Source organism: Eschscholzia californica, unplaced genomic scaffold (assembly GCF_041429995.1).
Source record: "Eschscholzia californica isolate CP2 unplaced genomic scaffold, dmEscCali1.0.p SCAF_2, whole genome shotgun sequence".
NCBI classification, from domain to species: domain Eukaryota; kingdom Viridiplantae; phylum Streptophyta; class Magnoliopsida; order Ranunculales; family Papaveraceae; genus Eschscholzia; species Eschscholzia californica.
The window spans coordinates 55526972-55550946 of NW_028238309.1; the positions used below are offsets into that span (position 1 = coordinate 55526972).

At 35.3% G+C, this 23975-nt stretch overlaps 3 protein-coding genes and 1 long non-coding RNA gene across 11 annotated transcripts; 2 read left to right on the top strand and 2 right to left on the bottom strand.

Moving 5' to 3' along the window:
- Nucleotides 1-881: 881 nt before the first annotated feature.
- LOC147559212 (uncharacterized) lies at nt 882-2275 on the bottom strand. The gene is made up of 3 exons (XM_086661064.1): nt 1857-2275; nt 1631-1678; nt 882-1183 (listed from the first exon to the last, which is right to left on the bottom strand). Exons 1-3 carry the CDS (start codon nt 2077-2079, stop codon nt 1083-1085), a joined length of 372 nt encoding a protein of 123 aa, XP_086517190.1. The 5' UTR covers nt 2080-2275; the 3' UTR covers nt 882-1082.
- Nucleotides 2276-2436: 161 nt separating this feature from the next.
- Nucleotides 2437-3338, top strand: LOC147559213 (uncharacterized). The gene is made up of 2 exons (XR_015233605.1): nt 2437-2590; nt 2839-3338. It is a non-coding gene; the product is annotated as an uncharacterized LOC147559213 (long non-coding RNA).
- An 11705-nt stretch (nt 3339-15043) lies between these two features.
- Nucleotides 15044-18699, top strand: LOC147559214 (thermospermine synthase ACL5-like). Its single transcript, XM_086661069.1, has 9 exons — nt 15044-15823; nt 16281-16347; nt 16558-16652; nt 17019-17121; nt 17225-17470; nt 17830-17905; nt 18012-18070; nt 18153-18289; nt 18406-18699. Exons 1-9 carry the CDS (start codon nt 15693-15695, stop codon nt 18491-18493), a joined length of 1002 nt encoding a protein of 333 aa, XP_086517195.1. The 5' UTR covers nt 15044-15692; the 3' UTR covers nt 18494-18699.
- A 257-nt stretch (nt 18700-18956) lies between these two features.
- Nucleotides 18957-23475, bottom strand: LOC147559215 (F-box protein At4g02733-like). Of its 8 annotated transcripts, none has more exons than XR_015234535.1 (13): nt 22929-23405; nt 22653-22828; nt 22015-22200; nt 21822-21932; nt 21461-21546; nt 21262-21383; nt 20780-20844; nt 20595-20667; nt 20421-20487; nt 20239-20303; nt 20092-20166; nt 19812-19998; nt 18957-19322 (listed from the first exon to the last, which is right to left on the bottom strand). XR_015234535.1 is itself a non-coding variant. In XM_086661066.1 (13 exons), exons 1-12 carry the CDS (start codon nt 23268-23270, stop codon nt 19815-19817), a joined length of 1548 nt encoding a protein of 515 aa, XP_086517192.1. In that variant the 5' UTR covers nt 23271-23475; the 3' UTR covers nt 18957-19346; nt 19788-19814. The 8 variants fall into 8 exon arrangements, 4 of the variants coding, with proteins under 4 accessions (XP_086517192.1, XP_086517193.1, XP_086517194.1 ...); XR_015234534.1 differs by having other exon boundaries at nt 18957-19346; XR_015234533.1 differs by having other exon boundaries at nt 19788-19998.
- Nucleotides 23476-23975: the final 500 nt, after the last annotated feature.

Consider the following 23975-nt stretch of genomic DNA (forward strand, 5'->3'; position numbering starts at 1 on the left):
TGCCTTCAAAAGGTAAAAAGAGCTCAAAGACGCCATCATCATCATCAGCATCAAGGGTATCAATTTCAGACCAATCTGCATCTCCTCGTTCTTCATTATCTTCAAAACATGTTATAGAATCTGAAATTTATGATGAAGGGTTTTATCAATCTCTACTAGAAGATGCATCAATTAAATTTCCATACTTGATATCGAAATCTGCTTTTGTTGGTCAAATTATTGGTAGCAAACCTTATTCTAGTTCAAATTCTGCTACCATTTGGCTTTCTGAATCAACTTTCCTTGCTTCTTCTATCACTCCTGGGCTCCTGGCTCTATTGTTTCGGTACGTCTCTCTATTTCTCTGTGATTGATCTTGAATTTAGTACCACTGATCCTTTTTAGTCATCTTTATGATCTATAATGACCCATGAACAGGCCGGATCCGGTCTGTTCATGGACAGACCTTGAAGGTCTGTCCATGGACAGACCAGACCTCCGGCGAAGGTCTCCCTTCGCCAGAGTGTTAAAGAGAGAGAGAGGAAGAGAGAAAAAAAAAATTATGTTTGAAGGTCGCCGGCCGAAAAATTGACCGGCCGGCAACCTTCGCCGGAGAAGAAGATGATGAGCATCTTCTAAAATTAGAAGCCCCTTAGCAATAAAAAAGAAACATAAAAGTCAATCTTATTTGACTAGTTTTAAGAAAAGTCTTTATTCCCTGGAGAATTTTTTATATTCCCCAAAGCCGCGGCCCATAATTTACTCTTGAAAGATAAATAAGAAAAGTGTTGATTATAATTGTCTAATATTAGTTTAGTACTACTTATAATAGACAGAGGTTTAGGTTATCTTTCAAATGAGAATGTTACACGGTTTTGCGTATATGTATAAATACACAACAATTTCACAAATATACAATACATTAGACATTGAAAAAGTGCCATAAATTGCATACTTTGTTTGGATACAATATGGAATGAGCAACAAATAAAACATAAACTAATTTTATCATTTTAGAGAGAGAAATCAAATTTAAAAAGAGCAAAGATATATATAGGACATGATTAAATGTGGAGAGGAAAAAAAAAGAGCTAGAGCAGGTCCTAGTGATGATGTTTCTTGTTATGGTGTTTCTTGTGAGGATGTTTTCTATGATGTTTCAAAATTCCAACTCCTCTCGTCATTCCAGCATGGGGCGGCACACCTGAAAAAAAGAAATAAAAGATATTTAGGTACCCGTACTAAAAATCAAGGTCGGACATGGACTAAAAATGGTCATATATGGTCACCATAGAAAGACTTGGCCGCGGTTTTGGGGAATAATGAAAAATGAATTTTTGTTGGCTTGACTTTGGTTGAGCCAGAAACAGTCAGCAACTAACCAATGTCCACACAAGCATTCAGTAATATACGCTAAATGACAATTTTTCATTGCCTTTGGAAAAACATAAATTACGATTCATTTGAATATTGTCACTCATGAATTTCAAGAAAAACACAAACAGGTTTTTACATGTTAAAATTCCCAATAAATCCAAAAATATTTCGGCAAACTCCGACATGATGATTCGGAACGAAGGATTTATGAATTTCCTAAACAATAGTTTTACATATATATGTTTGTGTATGTTAGGTTCTTCATGATACTTACTGTTTACTTGTCCAACTCCACCCAGCCTATTCATATCAGCTGACATACCTATAGGGCGAAAAAGAAAAAAAATCAATACCAAGACATTAATAATGCAACAAAATTTCATTTTCGTAGATACTATTTTTCATTAGGTTTACATTTCATTTCGGCACCGTCAAAATCTTTTGTAAACCTAGCATTATAGTTTTCACAAAATGAAATGAGGGAAGGAGAAAGTTATTACCTGCAGGATTTGCTGCAATCTTAGAGTCAGACATAGTTGTTGAAGCACTAACCATTTTGCTAGCACAATAGTTGAAGCACATTAAAGAAGATGCATGGCATAAGTTCATACAGCTTCTAAATCCATATGCATTTGCCTCTTCAATGTGTATTGCTGCTGCCATTGTTAACATCATTAACAATCCACACACCCTCTTCTTGTTCCATTGCCTGCTCCCCTCCATCTCTCTTTCTCTCTATCTCTCTCTCTCTGAGACTCTCTCTCTCTCTCTGTTGTTTTATTGAGCTAATCAGTTTTAGAAACTACAGAGTTAGATATATATGTATGGTAAAGTTTATACCCAAGTATAGAAAATCCTAAATTTGTTCTCTTGTAATCCATCTGTTATGACCCATTAACAGATTACTACCTCTAATTATGAGAAAAAGTAGGTTATAGTTTTTTGTCATACCCATTTCACAATTCAAAACTGTGGACAAGATTGGTTTTGGGAAATTATTGTTGAAAATAGCTTTTAAAACAAATGGGTTCGGGCTTAATATGAAGTATAAGAAAGGGCGGGCTCCAGTAAAATAGAATTATCAAATAGAAGTAAGTTTAAGAAAAGGGGCTTGAGTAAAAAAGAAATGTGGATGAGTTCTTTTTATAGATCAAGAGTAACCCTTAAGTGAGAAAAAGTAGACGGGTATTCTTTGGAGTAGATTTTTGATGAAGAAATTAGAAGTAATCTATGGGTATGTGTTTAAAGTATTCTCCAATTATTATATTATTCAGTGAGCTTAAGGTCAGAACATACATATTTAGTATCTTATAGATTTTCAAAACATACAATAGATTAATTTTCACGTCTACAATATCAAGTCAGGATCTACAACCATTATCTAGTTCTTTTTATTTATGTAAAGGTTAATTTGTTCACTGTTAAAATATAACATAAACATTTCAATAAACACCCTTCACTTAAAGGCTCAATCGTGTTCAGGTGGCGAATGAAACCTAAAAAAATTAGAAGCATCGGTATTACAGGATAACTAAGGCCCTTTCGTTTGATAAGAAATATAAATTAAAGAATATAGAAAATTCAAGCGGCTGAAGTTGAAGCAACTACTTTCGAAGTAACAGAAAGAAAAGCGACGACTTGCATGGGAGATATATCACTACAATACAGACGGTCTATTGTTACAGCTTGATTTCGTAGCAAATAAGTAACAAGTCCTGGCAAATGATCATTAGCCAAGGAACACTTTCCTTGACTAATGGCCCCGTAGCAAATACCTTTTGCTACGACTTTTTTGCTACTAAATGTAGTCCATAACTGACTTTTAGTCACGCCTTTTAGCCATAACAAAAGGTGATTTAATTTTTCTATTAATATTATTGTTTGAAGCTAGTCATCCCGTTGTATCAAATGACCTCTTATAATCACTAAAAGAAACCAATATATCAATAAAATCGTTTACATCTTTACATCTCGCAATAAAAGTTAAGAGTTATAACATAAAATTGACAAAAAAATCTACATTTCAAATGTACCATCCAGACATTTACATTGGTAATATCTACAGAGTAGTAAAAAGTTATCTCACTAGCTTGTACAACTTCTCTTGCAACAATAAAATAAAAAAATATATCAAAGCACAATATTATTTTAAGACAGTACATATTATTATAAATATTAGAGTATCCATATATCTTGCAAACCTCTTGATAAAGTTGTCATTCTTGCCGGTAGAAAAGGAAAAGAGAAGATAAAAATGAAAAACATTTGATGATTCCATTAACTGAATTGTAGCACGAAACTAATAAAGAGTAAAGTTTTGGTAGCTTACCATGAGATTAGGCACACTATTTGAGCGTAAGTTCTTTGACACTTTAAGTATAGTTCTAAAAGAGAAGTGCACTGATTCCTACAAGATCATAGGATTCTCTTATATAAGAGACAATGTCAATATAGATCAATAACCAGTGAAGTAATTGACAAGAAATAGAACCAACTAGTGAACTTTAAGAGAAAGTATGTTCTTTTGATATGCTATACCCTGGAAATTGACTCCTAGCATGACCCATTCAGAAAGTCACTTTAATCCCTGGCGGCAAGCTCGAGGACTTGAAGTAGCAAGTTGCGCATATCTAGTACATGTCGATCTCGTTGTCACTGGATTTCTCAACGCAGTTTGTAGGAAAATTTTCTCCATTCGAAATGCAATCTGTACCTGCACACAGAAAACTGTCACTAGTCTTTTCATAAACAGATAAAAACATCATAGTTCAGATTTCAGACATTATGAACAAAAAATTCTTACCCTTTTGATATAACCATCATATGCATCTAATAGTTCTGCAAATCATCTAACCACTCTCATCCTCACTTGCTGCATAGAAACCAAGTTGGATAAGTCATATGGCCCACTTAAGAAGTGGCGTAGCTGAGAATTCGAAGGCCCGGTGCGAAAAAATATTGGGGTCCTTTCTCCGATAACGTTAAAACGCAATTTTCTTTTCCAAATAAAATGCATTTAGCAATAATTCAAATAAATTAGGTTAGAATTTTTTTTTATCTCAGATGAATCTAAGTTGTGTATTTCTTTTCTCCGAAAAATTTGTTTACGCAAAAAAACCGCACACATCAAACTAAATTTATTCTATGGAAAAAAAAATAGTAATAAATATTGTTCTTCACAATTAGTCTTTAATTAAAACCTGTGATTTATCTATAATTAACCGTTGTTGTTACTATTAATAGTTCGAGAGAATAATGAATAGAGATAATAAACAAAAAATATTGATAAGGGGGAGTGTATCGAACTTGTGACCTCATGCTTGTTGTGCAAATATTTACCAACTAAGCTACAATTAGTTTTTTAAATCATTTTACATTTTGTTGTTATTAGACTTAATTTATGGTCCTCATCTAAATGAACATGTTTATGAAATGATAATGACATGTCATCTAAAGTCATGGTGGAACCAACATACCCAGCCTAAATATCTGTGTCGGGTACTAAAAAATATTGACATTGGGTCTTATAACATCATAGCCCATATCAAGTTTTAAAAAAAATTAAACTGTAGCCCAAGGAACTCGAACCCGTAACCTTGATAGCAAGAGGCAAGGCACGGACCAACTGAGCTGACATGGTAACATGTAATATGTTGGCTTTTAAATTATAAGTTCGTTGCTTAATTCGACTTTTCCGATATGGGGCCCTTGGGAAGTGGGGCCCGGTGCGACCACACCGGTCGCACCGGGCCCCACTTAAGATATGCAGTAGAGGATACTCCACAAGTTACCATATTTTGCCTAATATGTGAAACTAATGTAAATGGACCACAAACCCCAATAAAATATCTAACGTTGAGCCCTAGCTCAAACAAAATTTATTTCAAAACTTTTAATCTACCTTCAAACCTTAAGAATCTGAAGAATGTTAACAACTAGTGATCTACCTGATGATGATGAAGAATGATGAACTCGGTTAGTGATCTCTCTCTCTCTGCCTTCATGAAGGAAGAATATGGAGATGACCTCGGTTAAAACTTTTGTAAAATACCTGATGATGAAGAATGATGAACTTGACTAGTGATCTCTCCCTCTCCTTCTCTCCCCACCCTCTCTTTGCCTTTGACGAAGGAAGAATGAGAACTCAGCTAGCTTTTTCTCCTGTTTTCTTCCTTGTGAACTGATTTGGGGATAATTGCATCACTCCAATTTTCAAGTCCCTTTTACCGAGTGAATCCCAAATTTGTTACTATTTTGAGCTAATAACTATGGATTGTACGTAGCTAAAGCCTAGCATTTGCTATGCCTGGTACGTCGTAGCAGAAAGACATTTCCTAATCTTGGAAGAATTTGTGCGTGTGATACATCTGACACAGATCCATGTGTAGCAAGTGTACACGAAATTGTAGCTATTGGTTGCCATTTGCTACGACTAATAAATATCCATAGCAAATGTTCATCAATAGCTACTATATGTTTAGTCTGTAACAAAAGAGGCGGAGCTAAAAACCCTCTATTTTCTAGTCAAAGTCGAAAACAGGTCCTTCACTTTTATCTGTCATTCAACACCGTGCATGAGACTTTCATCTCGCATGATTCTTAAAGTAATAATAGAAATATGAGTTTTTCTTTTTTTCTTGATTACCTTCCTCGCGTATGTATATGACCAAATCTATTCCATTTCTAAAAAGGATTATTGATCCTTAATTTGTCGAGGAATTCTTCTTTAGCGATTATGAATGACTAACTTTTTCAATCTTTTGGACCATGGTTCTATGGGTGAGAAAGATTGAAACATAGAATGTATACTCAGAAAAGCTTTAAATCTTTTTCAGAAACTTAGGAATTGTCAAAACTCACAAGGAGTAAAGAAAGTATTGAAATTTGGGAGCGGCTAAAAAACACCCGTTAAAAATGCTTTTAGCTCCCGGTGGTGGAGATTGACCAAGGTCAATCTCTTTTGACCACAAACATCTGTTGGCACCTACTGAAATATTTGTACACGGATCGACTCATCCGAAAATCACAGACTAGGTTCAGACTCGGGCTAGTCCAAAACCCCTCGGACTAGTCCGAGTCCGAGCCTAGTCTGTGATTAGGGTTCTCGAAAGTATTTTTAATGGTGGTTTTGGATCAAGATTCTTTCTCTCTCTCTAACGCCTCATCATAGATCACGGATGGTCAGAAATCAAAGTTCATCCCATGGTTTTACCCTCTTTCTCTCTCTAAAACAAAGTTTTTTATCTCTCTAACTCATTGTTGATTGATGATGATGGTATTAGAAACAAGATTTTTTTTTCATGATAAAGTGTTGATTACTATTCGAAGAAAGAGAATATATGAAGAAGAAGAAAAAGAAGAACAAGAAGAAGAAGAAAAGAGGAACAAAATGGGGGGGGGGTGCCTACAGAGGCTGGGGCTAACATCACTTTTAGCGGTGCTATTAGCTGCTCGACTCCCTTGAAATTTTACTGATCAATTAAATACATACATATATATATATATGTATGTATGTATATATATATATATATATATATATATATATATATATATATAACCAACTACTAAATCCCCTTTAATATGGTATTACGGTTTCCTAAACTTAATCAAACTCGAATTAACAACTTCTAAATAAATAAAATACTTAGAATCTAAAACCTATAAGAGTGTTGTTTCAATGACCTCAAGCTCATACCGTGGAGTGTGAGCTTGGGCCCTTGACCATCAGATCTCTTGAGATCATTCCATAAATAAATTCAATAAATGGATCCTACTTTGTATATCTACTAATCCAAAATACTAAACAAACTTTAAGATATATAAGATTCTCAAAATATCTTCAGAAAGTCTCTCGGCATCATAGAACCATCTGATATGATTCGTTCTCAATAGCCATGATATAAACCCGAACTTGGTTGATCTAACTATGACCGTGATGAAGCTTCGATGAAAATAAGTGGAGGTCCGAACCAACTGATATTAAAAAATTGACAGTTTAGTTGTCGTTAGGGTTGAAATGCCACTCGAACTCATAGCTAGTTGGTTATCCCCGAAATGCATTGAGGCACAACAGTTGACTAGACATCTAGGGGAAAAATACCCCAAATTGAAACAAATTCTAAATACCAAATATGCCCTCAAAATAAAAATACCAAGGGTCGAGGTCGGTCAATGAGTCGATGAAGGATAAGTTTCATCGTTGAGAGGGAAACAACCTCGATAACTAGTTAATGCCCCTAAATGACTGCTCAACGATAAAGGAGGTAGGTAAGGGTGCAAAACATCCACAAGGTTTGCCTATAAGCAACCACCCTCGAAAGAATGTGTATCAACTTACTAATTGGGCTCTCTTGCACGAAGGTGAATGGGGCTAAGTGGGCCGCCAAAGAGCAAAATCTAAGGCAGTCCTTCCTTGACTTCGTTTACCATAATTCCATGAGTTATGCGATCCGTCGGGAAGTTAGATGATTGGAGAAGAGTATGAGCAATATAACGGCCAGAATTAGAAATAATATTAGATATAAGCCAAAAAAACAGTTTAAAAAACTGAAGAAATTTTCAAAGTAAAGGAACATACCTAGATGTGTGCAGCATTAAGAAGACCTTCGTGTAAGACTGGAAAAAAGTCTGAAAATCCTAAATCCGTCATAGACACTCGAATCTGTTACTGTTTACGGGTACCCAAAATTCGAAGGCGGGTTCAACCCGACCGACCCAGTGGAATCAATGGGTCGAATTCGGGTTTGGAAGTGCTACTCGGCATCCCCCCGAGCCCGACCTGTTAATATTTACCCGACATAACCCACTTAATAATGTCGTCCATTTACCTTCTTTTGTTGAAAATGTCGTTAATTTACCTAATAATACCTATGTACGTGTATGCTTGTATATATGTATTTGCCTAATGTATAACATATATATATATATACTCCACTCATATATATATATATATATATATACTCCACTCATATAATAATTCATAATAATATTTGCATAAAAAGATACATAATGATTTGCTTTACTACATATGGTTGTGGAGGTAGACCGTGGATGTGATGGTCGTATGGTGACCAAAGTGACAAAATATAGTGATGATCAGGTGAAAGGATGTATAAAGTTAGTAAATTATTAGATATTAAAAGTACTTTGATATTTTTTTTATATTTTAAATACGTTGGTCTCACGTACTCTTTCCTTTAATAGTGAAAAATTGAAAAGCTGATACCCTACCGTTTAATACTCGAAAACCTGAATGGTTTGACTGACTTAGACGGATTTTGAACAAGTACAAATCATTGCCACCTATATGCCGCTTGGGTTTTGTCCATGAATGATATTAGAGTAGTTGAAGCATTTATACATAACAATGGATTCCGTGACAGTGTAAAATTTTTTACGGTTCAACACAAAATTAATTGGGAATGAGTGAACATGACCTATTGACGTAGATCTTATATCTTGATTACTAGAATAATGCCCATTCATGTGGGACTATTTTCACACGCTCCTTCACTTGTGGTGTGTTTTGAGCTTAGTATATCTCTTTTTGAGTGACGCGAACCATGTCTTTTTTGAGTCATTAGTGGCATAGATTTGGTACCATTTTGAGTTTGTATGCATGCATCGACCTCAAAACTAATTGCAACAAGTGAACAAAGCATATACATTATTTTTTAGGTTATTGGAATATCATTTTGGGAGATACTAGAGTGCCCAGTTTTTTGGGCATTTTAATGCCCAGCTGATGTGGAATCAGTAAAAGACGGGGTCTTTTTAGAGTTTGACTACGGTGGGGACCGCTTTTGTTTCTAAATGAATAAATATGTCACCCTCTAAGTACCAATTTCTAAGTCACTCTATCATTTCTCTATCATTTTTCTATGTAGAATTTTTCTCACCTCGTAGACTTCGTGTTGATATGCACGAAAAAAACACATTGGACTGATTAAACCATCAATTATGTACTACAACGTCAAGAACACAATTCTTTTGTACAAACTAATTGTTATTTTTTGGCGGCAGAAGTAATCACATGTTTTAATGGGTACCTGATAAATTTTAAACAATAAATCCCCATTTAACTAATTAATAAAAAATTAAGTATTTGTTGGGTATGGAATTGGGTGTCAAAAGCGAACACATATGAAGTAATCGGCAATTGCGTTTGACGAAAATAGTATTAGAGTCGATGAGGACTCTGTTTTCAAAAGTGTGCACTTGTGATAATCATATATCTCCTTAGGTGAGCTATGAAGTCCGAGTTATAAGAATATAAGCTCACACGAAAGCTTTTAGTATATGTCAAAGTTTTTCCAATAGAATGGTGGAGCGCTAGGTAGAAATAAAATTGACTATAGTTAGGCTTCAATTTAGATTTAAGAAACAATATACTTTTGTATAACTTTTAAGGCTTTGGGTGCTAAGAGTTTCATGTACCACACTTGAGTAAAGCCCAAAAACATCCTATTTTGCAAAGTAATAATTATATGGGTGAGAACTGAGAAGTCATGAATATGAAAACAGGAGCATCAATCAAACCCAAAGAGTAGGCGTGCATTAACACTTCTCACTTATCTTCTGCTTACCACCACCAACACATCATGCTGATGTAGACCTAGCGTCACATATGTGATCTCATAAAATTCACCCAAAATAGATCCATGATTATTTGACAAATGGCTTACTTCTTTTTTTTTTTTAATAACAGATGGCTTAATTAGTTCAACAAAAAAAAAACAGATGGCTTAATTAGTAGAGCAAACCAACTCGGTGCCCATTTGCCTAAAACTTTGGTCTAAAAACCAAAAGAAACTACTAGAATAAGATCAATATATTCATTTAAACCAAAACTATATGCTCCAATGATATTTTTGGACAAAACAATATGATTTCTTTTTTATCTTGAAGAATTTAGAAATCTTATATATTTACTAAATAGATTGTAGTATGGTAGACAAACAAAACGCTGAACGAACACATATTTGTTTGATATAGATAAATTGGTGCATGAGTTTGTTTGAAAATATTCTTTATTGTATTCTAGTAAAAAAAATTCTCAAAAACAACAATGATCAATAAAAAAAACAAACAAACACTCCAAAAAAAAATAACGGTAAAAAATGAATAACTTTGGAAATATAAAACAACAACAATTTGAATAAAAAATGGTAATAAACGAACAACAAAAAAACATTTCTGCCAACAACCCTTGGCTCAAGTGGTAAGAGGTAAGTCTTCCAACTTAAAGATCAAGGGTTCGAGACACACGCTTACCAATTCAAAAAAAAAAAAACAAAAAAAACATTTCATATACAAAAAATAATAAAATTAACATAAAAATATAAAAAAAAAACACTTGTGAAAAGAATCGAAAAGAAAAAAGCATGTCACAAAAGAAAATACTAGTAAAAAAAGTATAAAAAATAAAGAGTTATTTCTTTTTTGGCCCCCTACTTTGTGACCAACTTCCCTTTTGACCTTCTATTTTTCATAAATTCAAATTTAGCTCCTTATTTTTAACTCCGCCAGTTAACTCTGATAAAGATGTCATGACTACTCTTCTTACAAATATATTTTCAAAATAAAATTGATTAAAAAACATTAAGCCACCTCGTCCCACTCACTTCACCTCCATCTCTCTCCACCTCAACCTCAAATCTCTCTCCACCTCACATCTCTCTCAACCTCACATCTTTCTCCACCTCAACTCTCTCTTCTGCGGCAGAGGATTGTCGATCAGGAATTTTCCGACCGGCGACCTTCAACACACAAAAAAAAAATTCTCTCATTTCTCTCTCTAAACACTTCGGCGAATGGTTTGCCTTCACTGGAGTTTTTAGAGAGAGAGAAACGAGAGAATTTTTTTTTCAAAGGTCGCCGGCCGGATATTTTTCGATCGACGACTTTTTGCCGGAGAAGATAGAGTTGAGGTGGAGAGAGATTTGAGGTTGAGATGGAGAGAGATGGAGGTGAAGTGAGTGGGTTTAGGTGGCTTAATGTTTTTTAATCAATTTTATTTTGAAAATATATTTATAAGAAGGGTAGTTATGACATCTTTATCAAAGTTAACTGACGGAACTAAAAATAAAGGGCCAAATTTGAATTTATGAAAAATAGGGAGTCAAAAAGTAAGTTGGTCACAAAGTAGGGGTCAAACTTAGAGACTTGGGTTTTCTCAAAGCAAAGAGTCGCATCAATAAACGATTCAATACTAACAGATAAAGAAGCTTCACAGAAGAAATTCAAAAGAAATAGAGCTTCAATTTTGATTACGGGTTGGGGCTTCGCCCTCGAGAATCGGAAGAGATTGGAGTGGAAGTGAGTCAATGATAAGAGGGAAAGAAGGGTTGGCTTCTTTTAGTTTTAAGGGCTATTTGCCATATACAAATCTAATCCAACGACTAATCGTATCCTAAACATCTAATGATTCATATTCATCAAAACTTATGGGACACCATTACGGATGGATAAATGGATACGCTAAACAAACAGACACCGGTGGTACGATGGATAGGGCTCCTTGTCTGTGTCCATCCGCTGAAGATCTGTCGAACGAGCGAGCAAGTTTTGGCCAGCTCGATCACCGAGCTCCCAGAAACCCTCCAAACGCGAGCATGTCCCAAGTCGCCGACTAAAATCGCACCCCTAAGTGAAATTTGTAAGGCTCCGTCCAAAAAGACCCATCTACTCTCAAGTGAATAAATGTGTTTTTTTTCGTGAAACGTCAACATACTTTAAAGGGTATGGTTCTGTGTCCCGAATTTTTGACCTACACGGTGGAAGTCAATTTGGTAACCACTCTGACCAAAAGATTGTTGAGTATGATCAATGATGAAGAATCTTAGTTGGAAGAGATGATGGGTGATTAGGAGGTGTTGGTACTAACTTAGAAGATTAATGGCAGATAGAGAAAGAGAAGAATCTTAGTTGGAATAGATGATGGGTGATTACGACGATGATGATGCGTGAATGTGCCTGGCAAATGGCGAAGCACGCCGGGAGTGAGGAAGATTTTTAAGAATGGGAATCTCTATGATGATGGTGAAGATGATAATAATACCCAACGCACGCTCTTCTCTCTCTCTCTCCTCAATAACCAAGAAAAACCAAATCCAATAAATTCTGCCCCTAATTTTGGGTATTTGTCATCTACCTAATCATTCTCTTCTATCCTTTCTTCCCTTTGCATTTTTTCTTAACATTTCTAACCATGTTGTCATTATCATACTCTCCAATTGCTTCACTCCATTATCACAAATGCATGCCTACCCCCTTCATCCACCCACACACATTGAATACTATATTTCCACTACACTATCTTGTTAGATGGCTATTACATACTTTGGAACATAATTTTACTCTTCTCATTTTATTTGTTTAATTGATAAAATTAAAATCAATCCTAAGTGGAATATGTTTTATATTTGAAATGTTAAGTTAGGGTCTTACGAGCTCGACCAAATTTAGCCCAAATTTTATCTCTTCGGGAAAATTCAATTGGATTACACCATATTTCGACCAAATTTTCTCTCTTAACATCATCAGATCGAATTGGTTGACGATTCAAGACTTCAGATCTCACCAAATCGAATCTCTTAATTAAGGCTAAGTCAGAGAGATAAGAAATAAGAGAAAAGAGGAAAGAGAGAAGAAGATAGAAATAGGAGAAGAGATAACTAGAGAAGATGGTGGTGGATTTGGTGTCAATGGTGGGAGGAGAAAATGAATGAAGAAGGAAAATAATTTTTTTTCGTGATTTGAATTGAGATTATTAAGGTGTAAATAATGTTGTTGGGCTTTCGGCCTTGTCTAGTTGGGCTATAGGTCCGGTCTTGTTAGTGTTTGAGTGGACGGTTATCGAGCTTATCACATCTATGATGTATCAAGTGCCAAATGTAATGACATACGTATAGTCGACTTCCAAAAAAAAAAGAAATGTAAAATGTTGACTAAAATTAAAATAAAAAAGAGCATTTTTAGAAGTTAATTGTCTGTAGAGGGCTATTTTAGTAATTCCATTGTCTTTAAAAGGCCAAAATGTAATTAACCTAGTAAAAGAAGAGATGTCATATCACAAAGTGAAAATTTCAACTAAAAAAAAGAGTTAATTCCTATATGGCCCCCTACTTTGTGACCAGCTTCCTTTATGGCCCCATTTTTTCGTAAATTCAAATATGGCCCCCTATTTTCAGGTAAATGTCATTACTACCCTTCTTAATAATAAATTTAAAACATTAAAAAAAAATATTTCCACCTCACCCCTCTCTCTCTCCACCTCATCTCTCCCTACACCTCACCCCTCTCTCTCTCTCTCCAATTCACCTCTCTCTCTCTCCAACTCACCTCTCTCTCTCTCCAACTCACCTCTCTCTCTCTCCAACTCACCCCTTTCTTCTCCGGCAAGGTGGCCGGCCGAAAAATTTTCCGGCCGGCCACCTTCAAACCTAAAAAAAAAAAAAAAAAAAAATTCTCTCTCATCTCTCTCTCTCTAAATTTTTTTTTTTTAAAAAAAAAAAATCTCTCAACTCTCTCTCTCTCTCTAAAACTCCGGCGAAGGGGGTTTCCCTTTGCCGGAGCACGACAGACCTTTAAAGGTCTGCTCGTGAACAGACCTTTGAAGGTCTGCTCGTGAACAGACCTTTGAAGGTCTGTTCGGGAACAGACCTTTGAAGGTCTGTTCGGGAACAGACCTTTGAAGGTCTGTTCGGGAACAGACCTTTGAAGGTCTGTTCGGGAACAGACCTTTGAAGGTCTGTTCGTGAACAGACCTTTGAAGGTCTGTTCGTGAACAGACCAGATCTGGTCTATTCACGAGCAGACCTTCAAAGGTCTGCCGTGAACAGACCAGATCGGTCTGTTCACGGCTCTGGCGAAGGGAAACCCCCTTCGCCGGAGTTTTTAGAGAGAGAGAGATGAGAGGAAAAAAAAATTTTTTTTTTTTTGGGAGGTCGCTGGCCGGAAAATTTTCCGGCCGGCGACTATATTCGGAGAAGATGAAGGTGAGTTGGAGAGAGAGAGAGGAGTGAGTTGGAAAGAGAGAGAGAGGTGAATTGGAGAGAGAGAGACGGGTGAGTTGTAGAGAGAGATGAGGTGGAGAGAGAGAGAGAGAAAGGGGTGAGGTGGAAATAAGTTTTTTTAAATGTTTTAAATTTAGAATTAAGAAGGGTAGTATTGACATTTACTTGAAAATATGGGGTCATATTTGAATTTACGAAAAAAAGGGGGCCATAAAGGAAGCTGGTCACAAAGTAGGGGGCCATATAAGAATTAACTCAAAAAAAAATCACAAAGGGAAAAAAAGCCAAACTTATAAGACAACTGAAATCAGACTTTTTACTTAAAACCCAATCAGTTCATCTACATTAGAAGGCTAATTGGTCCAATTGCTGCCCCTCTCTATTCTCAAAGCATACTAATCCCCCACTGTGAAGAGGGAAATGGTGCCCTAATTCCTGCTCAAAAGAAAACATGTAGTATCTGATTGGTTGGTTCAATTTCCAACAACCATTATCATACATCATGACCATCCTTACCAAATCTATATCCATATCACCACAAAATTACCATCATCATTCACCAGTATCTTACTTTCTCTTTCTACATGAGTTGTCCTATAAGATTTTTAACCAAAAAAGAAAAACTAAAAGAGTTGTCCTATAAAATAATAATGAGTAATGGAAAAGAAACTGTCCTAATTCTATTATTTTTAGTTAAGTAATTCAACTCTTTGTGCTTAATTTACTAAAATTTAACGACGGTAATGTTATGTTCTGGTTAATATCCTGGTCGAATTCCATCCAAGTACCTAACCTCAGACCTCTGAAATTGGGCTACAATATTAGTTGGGCATAACCTCATTTTTTAAAATGCAAAATTTAATGGTATAGATTACCTATAAAAACTTGTACTAGATGTAGAGGTGACTAGGAAGGTCCCAAAATAACTAAAGAGAAACCCCCACGCCACAAAATCCACCTTATATGTACAAAATCTCTCTCATTAAACTTTTTTTCTTGGGGATGCCAAAATCTATGCTCACCTTCTATTCCTTTTGCTTCTTCCTTTCTATTTCAATCTCCCCCACCAATATCTCCAAACTCATTTTTTATTATTTCTCTCTCAAACAAATCATAACACCACTTCCAGTTCTCTGCCACACTCCCCACCTTCACTTCCTTATAAGACCCTCCCATCCCCATTAGTAATTTCCATCCAAACACTAACACTTGTCTTTGGTTATATCCCCTCTATTCTGCAACATCCTATTAGAGTTCTCTCTCTACTATTTCTCTCACTAAGAGCTCAAGTTGAAAGTTTGAAGTACAAACAAGAAAAACATGGGTGATATCTCTAATGGAAATGGCAATGGCAATGGCAATGGAGTTCATAATGGAAATGGTCATAGAAAAAGTTGTTGGTATGAAGAAGAGATTGAAGAGGACTTGAGATGGTGTTTTGCTCTTAATAGGTATATCTCTTTAACTCTTTCTATTTTCACATTGAGTTTTTTGTTTAATTCCCATTAAACTTCCATCTACATATCAAAATTTCCTAATTGTTATTAGCTTGTTTATGTTCTAAAATGGTGTTATTAATCATAAAATGTAATTCTATTTTCTATTATGTTATAGGACATCTCTAATACAAAAATTACTACAAATTAACTATAACTTTACAACAAATTAACTATAACTTTACAATGAAGAAAGTCCCATGTATATAAAAACTTTTTTTTTATTACAATATCTTTGTGTGGCATCTTGGTCATGCAAAAGCTAGACAAGGTGGAAATGATACACCTTTTAATCCCTTATTCCACCCTTTTCAAGAAACATAATCATTTTAACAATATTTTAAGTACACCATAAGTTAATAATGTATATTAATCCTAATTAGTTATATACAATTTTTATTTTTTGATGCAGTATCCTGCATACAGGAGCTAGTCAGTACCAAGATATTGCTTTATTGGACACAAAACCCTTTGGAAAGGTTTGTGCTCTTTTCTGTTGGAGAATATTTTATGATCAATGACTCTATGCTGGCCACAATCCTAATCAAGGTACATGGCCGGGCCAGATTTAGTGAGAGAAAGTTACCCGACAGAGATTCTGGCGGGGCATAGCATTGGCGGTGATGTTTTATCGTCGAACTTTCCTTTTCTTAATCTTAATCTCTCTCTATTTGTGTGTATTGTTGCAGGCATTGGTTATTGATGGGAAGCTGCAAAGTGCTGAGATAGATGAATTCATATACCATGAATCTCTTGTTCATCCAGCTCTCCTTCATCACTTCAAGTACTTTATTTTCTTTTAAACTCTTCTTCTTGTTTCTCTCTCTGACTCAGGTTTCAAGAGTCAAAAGGTCTTCCATGAATTCACATACCATGAATGTTTATTGAGAAATTCTATTCATCCCTCCATTTTGGTCCCTCCCCCACCCCTCCACCGATGTGGCAACATATTACTTGAGTGTGGAGCAATTGGAGAGAGAATTGTAAGAAAATATAATCAAGTGATATGTTGCCACATCGGCCGAGGGCCAGAGGAGGGACCAAAATGGAAGGATAAACAGAATTTTTGATGTTTGTATGATCTATGTATTAAGTAGTTTTAGTTATGAAGGGAAATTTAATTCAAACCTATCACTATTTTCTGTCTCAGCCCAAAGACCATTTTCATAATGGGTGGAGGTGAAGGTTCCACTGCAAGAGAGATTTTAAGGCACAAAAATGTAGACAAGGTGGTTATGTGTGACATTGATGAGGTGATCTCTCTCCTCTCTCTCTCTCTCTCTCTAGAAACTAGAAACTATAAACCAAGAATATATTTGTGGTTAATTCTAACTCTTTCTCTCTACATTTTGGCAGGAAGTGGTAGAATTCTGCAAATCACACTTAGTTGCAAACAGAGAAGCTTTCAGTGATTCAAGACTTGAATTGATAATAAATGATGCAAGGGCTGAGCTTGAAAGCAGGAAAGACAGTTTTGATTTGATAATAGGAGATTTAGCAGATCCAATTGAAGGAGGCCCTTGTTACCAACTTTATACAAAATCTTTCTATGAATCAATTGTCAAGACTAAACTTAATGAAGGTGGCATTTTTGTCACTCAGGTAAAGTAAATCAATCACCATGGACCCTAATTTTATCTGCAAATACGAAGCAAAATTTTATAGCAGAAAATACTGAAGGTGTAATTCCATTTCCACCAGAGAGTTAACAAATATCATATTTATGTCAGTATAATTTCATACAAGTGCATAGTTTTAAGATAAATATAAACCTCCGTCCAAGTTTGGCCGAGCGACTCCTCAGTCACTCGGCCGACCCAACCAGACAGACTTTATACATGTGTGTGTAGGTGTGTGCGGGTGGCTGCACGCTCTTATTCGGCTATAAGTTTGTGGAATGCACGTGTTTCTGCAAATCGAGACCTAGGGTGTGTTTTTATGTTCTTGGTTCAATTTTGCAGGCAGGGCCAGCAGGAGTTTTCAGTCATACAGAAGTTTTCTCTTGCATTTACAACACTCTGAGACAGGTTTTCAAATGTAAGTACTAGTAATAGGAGGAAGATTCTTGATTTCATCATTCATTTTATGCATTAAGTAAGACCTCAATCAGATCTAAGTTAAACTCTGATTGGGTTATATGCAGATGTTATTCCTTACTCAGCTCATATCCCTTCATATGCTGATACTTGGGGATGGGTCATGGTAAATAAACTAACCTATCGTACTAAACACTTAAGTAACAAGATATAAGTAATGCTTATATATATCAATTAAACAATTTCAGGCATCAGATACTCCATTTACTGCGGATGCCGAAGAGTTAGATATAAGAATCAAGCACAGAATGAAAGGAGAAAACAGATATTTCGATGGAAAGACTTTTATGTCGGCTTCAATCCTAAGCAAAGCAGTTAGAAAATCGTAAGTTTGGACTTATTTCTTCTTTCTTGACTAGTAGTGAGTTAATATAATCATCTAGTGCTAAATGCTAAGTAAATTTGTGCACTAATTGTTGTGTTTCTCTTTTTCTACTCAAGACTTGCTAAGGAGACACAAGTATACACAGAAGGAACAGCAAGGTTCATATATGGTCATGGAACTGGACACAAAAACAACAGCACTTGAGAGAAGGATGATTGGATTAGTATCTGAACCCTAATCCAAGAACAAAGACAAAAGCTTTCACTGATCTTTTTATCTACTTTTCTTTCGTTTTGTATGTCTTATGCATGTGTTGTTTTTTCCTTCTCTTTTTTCCTCTGTTTCGTTAAGAGATGATGAGAGAATAGTTATGTATTGCTTAATATAAATCTGTATTTCCTTTATCGTTATTCGTTTAGTTATGTATAAATATACATATATATATATATATATATATATATATATATATATATATATATATATATTATCATTTGCCTTTTCCTAGTTTCGCGAACAATTTGGATCCATGACAAAGTTCCATGCACAAATTACAAATATTACTAGCAACCAAAATAAAGTCATCTTAACAATCTCTAGCCTGGTTTTGATTTTCGCCAAGGTCCTTTATTGATAATCTGGAATCTAGTCCTATTCTTAACAAGAAAGGTTTTATATCATCTGAAGATTCTTAAAGTATTAAAGGAAATGTAGAAGCAACAGGAGTTGTACCTCAAAGTACAATCTATACGTTGCTTTTACAAGGATAGTGTCTACTGTTGACAAGGGCGGAGCCAAAATATTGAACTATTCATGCTGAATTTATTAACATTTACTAAATATATCCCCTATGGAAATAATAGAGTGCATTAGACTTTATTACTGAAAAACTTTGAATTTTTGCAGGTTCAGATGTCACGTTGTCTTTCCCTCGCCCGTGAGGCCAGTGACGAGACCAAGTACAGTGATGAGACCAAGTATTTTGGGTATACTTTTTGACTGAATGGGCATCCAGCTACATCTTGAACTCCAACACCTGTTTGAGAAAAACATCCCATCCCTGATAAAGTGAGAACTTATTAGATATTTCGATCATAGACAAAGTTACGGATTCTAAAGAACTGATCTAGATACAAGTAAGTATATTAACATTGCTTCACATTCCTTAAATTGTTTTCGGATATTCATTGACCAAATTATGCTTGCATCATGCTTCGAGATTCTATTCGTGTAACTTCGTGAGCTAGTACACATAAATTTGGCAAGACGGGTGTCACTATTCGAACTTCAAAGATAATTTTAGAAATGTGAATATTCGCATCTTTATTTGTTGCTAGCTTCATGTAAACTAATTATATAGTAACTCATATGGTAGAACTTAAATTGACGCCTCTAAAGCATAACTTGGGTCGTGAATATTCACAAAAAGGGGAATCATGGCATGCCAAGCACAATTTTGAACCAAGTTGCTGAGAAGAAAGGAAGAAGGAGCTTGTACTACCAGCTAAAGAGAGAGAAAGCCCACCAACTAGTCTGAGATCACGTCTAAAAGATAAGAAACCCCTTCCAGACCATCCTCATTGCCGCTTCCCTGATCACTGCTGTCGCTACTCTCCGATGAACTACTAAACGAGGAACTATCTGATGATGAGACACTAATATTCAGAGGGAAGTTTACCTCATTCTCAAGCATCCATTCGATGTCAATATTGCTAAAAGCGACATAAGGACGAAAAAGTTAGTGGTCGGCATTACTTCTAAACTACTCAATGGAATGGAATCAAATAAATGAAGAGCAAACTAACCTCGCCTTCTTAGGAAAGTCTGCTAATAAACAAATCTCAGGCCTTTCCTGCATGACCCGCTTTATAGGAATAGCGCTGCACAAAAGCAATCGATAGTTGGAAATAAAACACTAGATCTCAGCATAAATACCCAAAGAAAATACGTACCATGGGCTGTAACACCTGTCATACCAATCACCAGCTGACGCTAAACCTTCCTTGTTTGATATATCCTATTTGAAGCATACTGTCAGGAAGTGCATGTAAAAAGTATAGATCTCGACTCCAATATCAACATATCATGAAGATTAAAATACATGATGCGAAAAGTAAGAAAGGTTTTTTTCTACCCACGAGATACTTAAGCTTTTTGAAGCCCTCTGCAAGTATTGCCTCTAAAAGTCGACCAACCTCAATCTGCATAAAACATCAAATTATGTCTAACACGCGAGATAAGAAATGTGTGTGTGTGTGTGTGTGTGAATGTCAAGTTCTATGCAACAATCAGAAAAGAAAACCCTCACTTCTTTAAGATGCAGACAGTCACGTAAGAGTAAAACCTCCAGTGCGTGTCCACTTCTGCAAGAGCCAAGGTTCCTATAAAGTAGAAATACTTAATGAGGTTAGGGGCTAAGTGAATGGAAAATTGGAAGGAGCAGATCATATACAGAAACAATGAAAATAAGGACTCTGTAAAATGCAGACTAACCTTAGAAATGTTCCCGTGATTGAGTAAGATGCTGAGAGATCCACAGATTTAAGCTTGCTAAGACCCTAAAAATATTCAGGAGTTATACAAGGAACCATAAGGAAAAGCACTTTAGTTTCAAAACAAAATTTGATTTGATTAAAGTTAGTTTTATGACAATGGTTTTATTGTCTGATTTAGAAAAAAAAATAACGACTGTAGTAGATACAAAACAGGAATAGAAATTAATCCTATCCTGACTTTCAGTGGGTTGAATATTATTTGGTTGGTTGGAACTCCCGTTTCAAGCCTCGAATGACTGAAGATACAAAACAGAAACAAAAAGGAACCGCAGTCAAACTGTCAGTGGCTTTAGAATTATTTGGTTGGCCGGGATTCCTGCTTCCTGCCTAAAGCATCTAAGGGGGTAATCCGATTCAAGCTATAAAATGGTTGCGAACACCAACTAATATGTGATAGTTTTATGGTAAAGAGAAAATTACCTTAACAAGCACCCGGACTTTATAATCTTGAAGGCTAAATCCTCTGAGGGCCAAGGAAGTCAAATGAGGGCAACCATTGACAAAACCAACACAAGTCGATGACTTCAAACTGTCATATGTACCTGATAATGGAAGTTCAAAGAAGATACATAAATATCTTGAGAGGCTAGAGCGGAGCCACATTAAGAAATTAATTTACCTGTTTGCGAAGATTCAATAAATAGATGCTCTATATCATGACAATTACTGCTTAGTGACTCCAATATTCGCCAGAGTTCAACATGACTGTTACAAGAACAAATAAGAACCATATCCATAAATCCTGGTAACAAACTCATCAGAGGCTGAGCACATAAATCGGACATTCTAACTACAAAGGCTACGCAAATATACAAAGAAATATTAAAGGAAAAGAAAAGATTGTAGTTCCAAAAGCGTGAAGATACGTAATGCAATAAATGGAAACTACATGGTCAATAAAACAGAATCTCAACCAAAAATTTTATTCTAATAAAGAATACACCACTATCAGATTAAGAGATGGATATAATGAAACTTACAGACCAATAATCTCCAAAACGAGAAGAGACCCACATGATGATAAAGCTGCACAAAGTGCAGTATCTTCCATTCTGTCAATGTTGTAGAGATGCAACCTCTTCAAGAGAGCCCTTCAATCATAACAAAACAGATTAAAATAAATACGCAAGTCTCATTTAAAAACATGAGATTCTCGTTAAACATATCCATTACCCAGAAGCACCACCGTTCATGCTTAAAGACATTAAGCATGATCTTGTAAGCATGCAAGACTCTTTCCCTTGTCTGGATCGTTTATCGTTCCATGCAGTATGCACAAGATTCTTGTTTTCATAAGCCTTAGGATGGGAAGGCACTGGTAGTGTTCTGGGCGAGGGTAATATACCAAGCTTAAGAGACCTGAAATAAAATCAAATCATGGGCAGTTGACCCTATATTAGATAAAGAAAAAGGAGAACAGGCTATAAATCTCAACAAAGAGTGTGATCAATCTTATGTCATGTTCAGCTAAGTTCGGTTATTGGACGCGATCCATTAAGGGCGGTAAACAAGATATTGGCAATATCTGTTATATGCTAGATATCAGATGCGTACCTTTCTTTAAGTAAAGGCAAAACTTTATTAGATGTCCACGAAGCAAATATAGATTGATACAAAATATACATAATAAATAGTTCTCATTAAATATTGCTGTTGTGAGTTTTGATCAAAAGTAGTTCCAATATATTTATATGGTTCGGTTCACACGATTAAAGGCAAGACAGGTACGTATATAATAAGCACACACGATTAAAGTCTATAAACAAAGATGGATCTTAACTAATAAATATCTTTAAGGAAATGAATCTTACTGGAGGTTCGTCCCAGCTCGTTGAATCATAGTGAATACAACTAAGTTGTTAACCTTTGGAACTGCTGAAGTTAAATCGATATTCGAATAACACACTGGTTCCATAGCACACTTGTTGAACATAGAACAAGTAGCTGCAGCAAAACAAAGGCTTTGTGTATCCAGCATTGAAAATACCTTCATATTAAAACTCACCAACATTAATAATCTTCATATTAAGAACATCAATTTTCAACTTCTAATTATTTAAGCATTTAAACAAAGGAATTGAGCTTACCTTGACGGTTAATTCAGATGGAAGAAACCAAGTGATCGAATTATGCTTAGTAAATCGTTTTCTCTGAAACTTTTTGCCAGATTCGAGAAGAAACGATCCCAATTTAAGTGCGTTCTCGATCATTTGGTTCTGATCGGAATCAGATATTCTAGATTCAAGTAGGCGTTCAAGAGATAAATCAATTGAAGTAGTAGAGTCTTCTGAAAACCCTAGAAATTGTTCCAAGACATGATCCATTTGGTTTGAATTAAGAACCCTAGAAATCTTTGGTGAAGAATGGTTTAGGTTACAAGGTCGTTTTGAAAGAGGAGGAAGTGGAGAATGGGGAATCGTATTTTTCATATTTTTGGTGGTGGAAGGAAATTCTTCGAATATGAAATGAGTTTGTTTTAGAGAGAGAGAGAGAGATAGAGAAAGCGAAAGGAAGTTCGGTTTGGATTCGGAAGTAAGAATATGAGTGTTTTAGAGAGAGAAAGCGAAAGGAAGTTCGGTTTGGAATCGGAAGTAAAACTATTACACTTCACTTACACCTGTTCATGCAATTCTCATTGTTGACACTTTCAAATTAGTAACACTTTTGTATACAATTTCGTCTGATTTTGCATGTACTTTTGGCAACGCTTTGCTGCCCTTACTCGGTTACTACTTACTACAAGTTTTTGTGAGGGATATGTTGAGGATTTTTTAATAAACAGTCCAAATTTTGCATTTTTTTCTTTTGCATTTTACATAGACAAACTAACACAAACATTTTGGCTACAACATTTTTCGATTTGTCTTGTGAAAAAATAAATGGTTTCGGCATTTTTTGTTTTGCCTTCGACATAAATATAAAGACTAAAGCATTTATTTATTTGTCCTTTACAAAAATTAAAATGTTATGCATATTATCCTTTGTATTTAACAAATCCGTTAACGAACAAATAATATTTTGACTAATACATTATATATGTTGTTAAGAACATTATATATGACGCCAACATTTTATAATAAGTCGGGACATTATTATAGATATTGTCAACATTTTATAACAACACAATGATATAT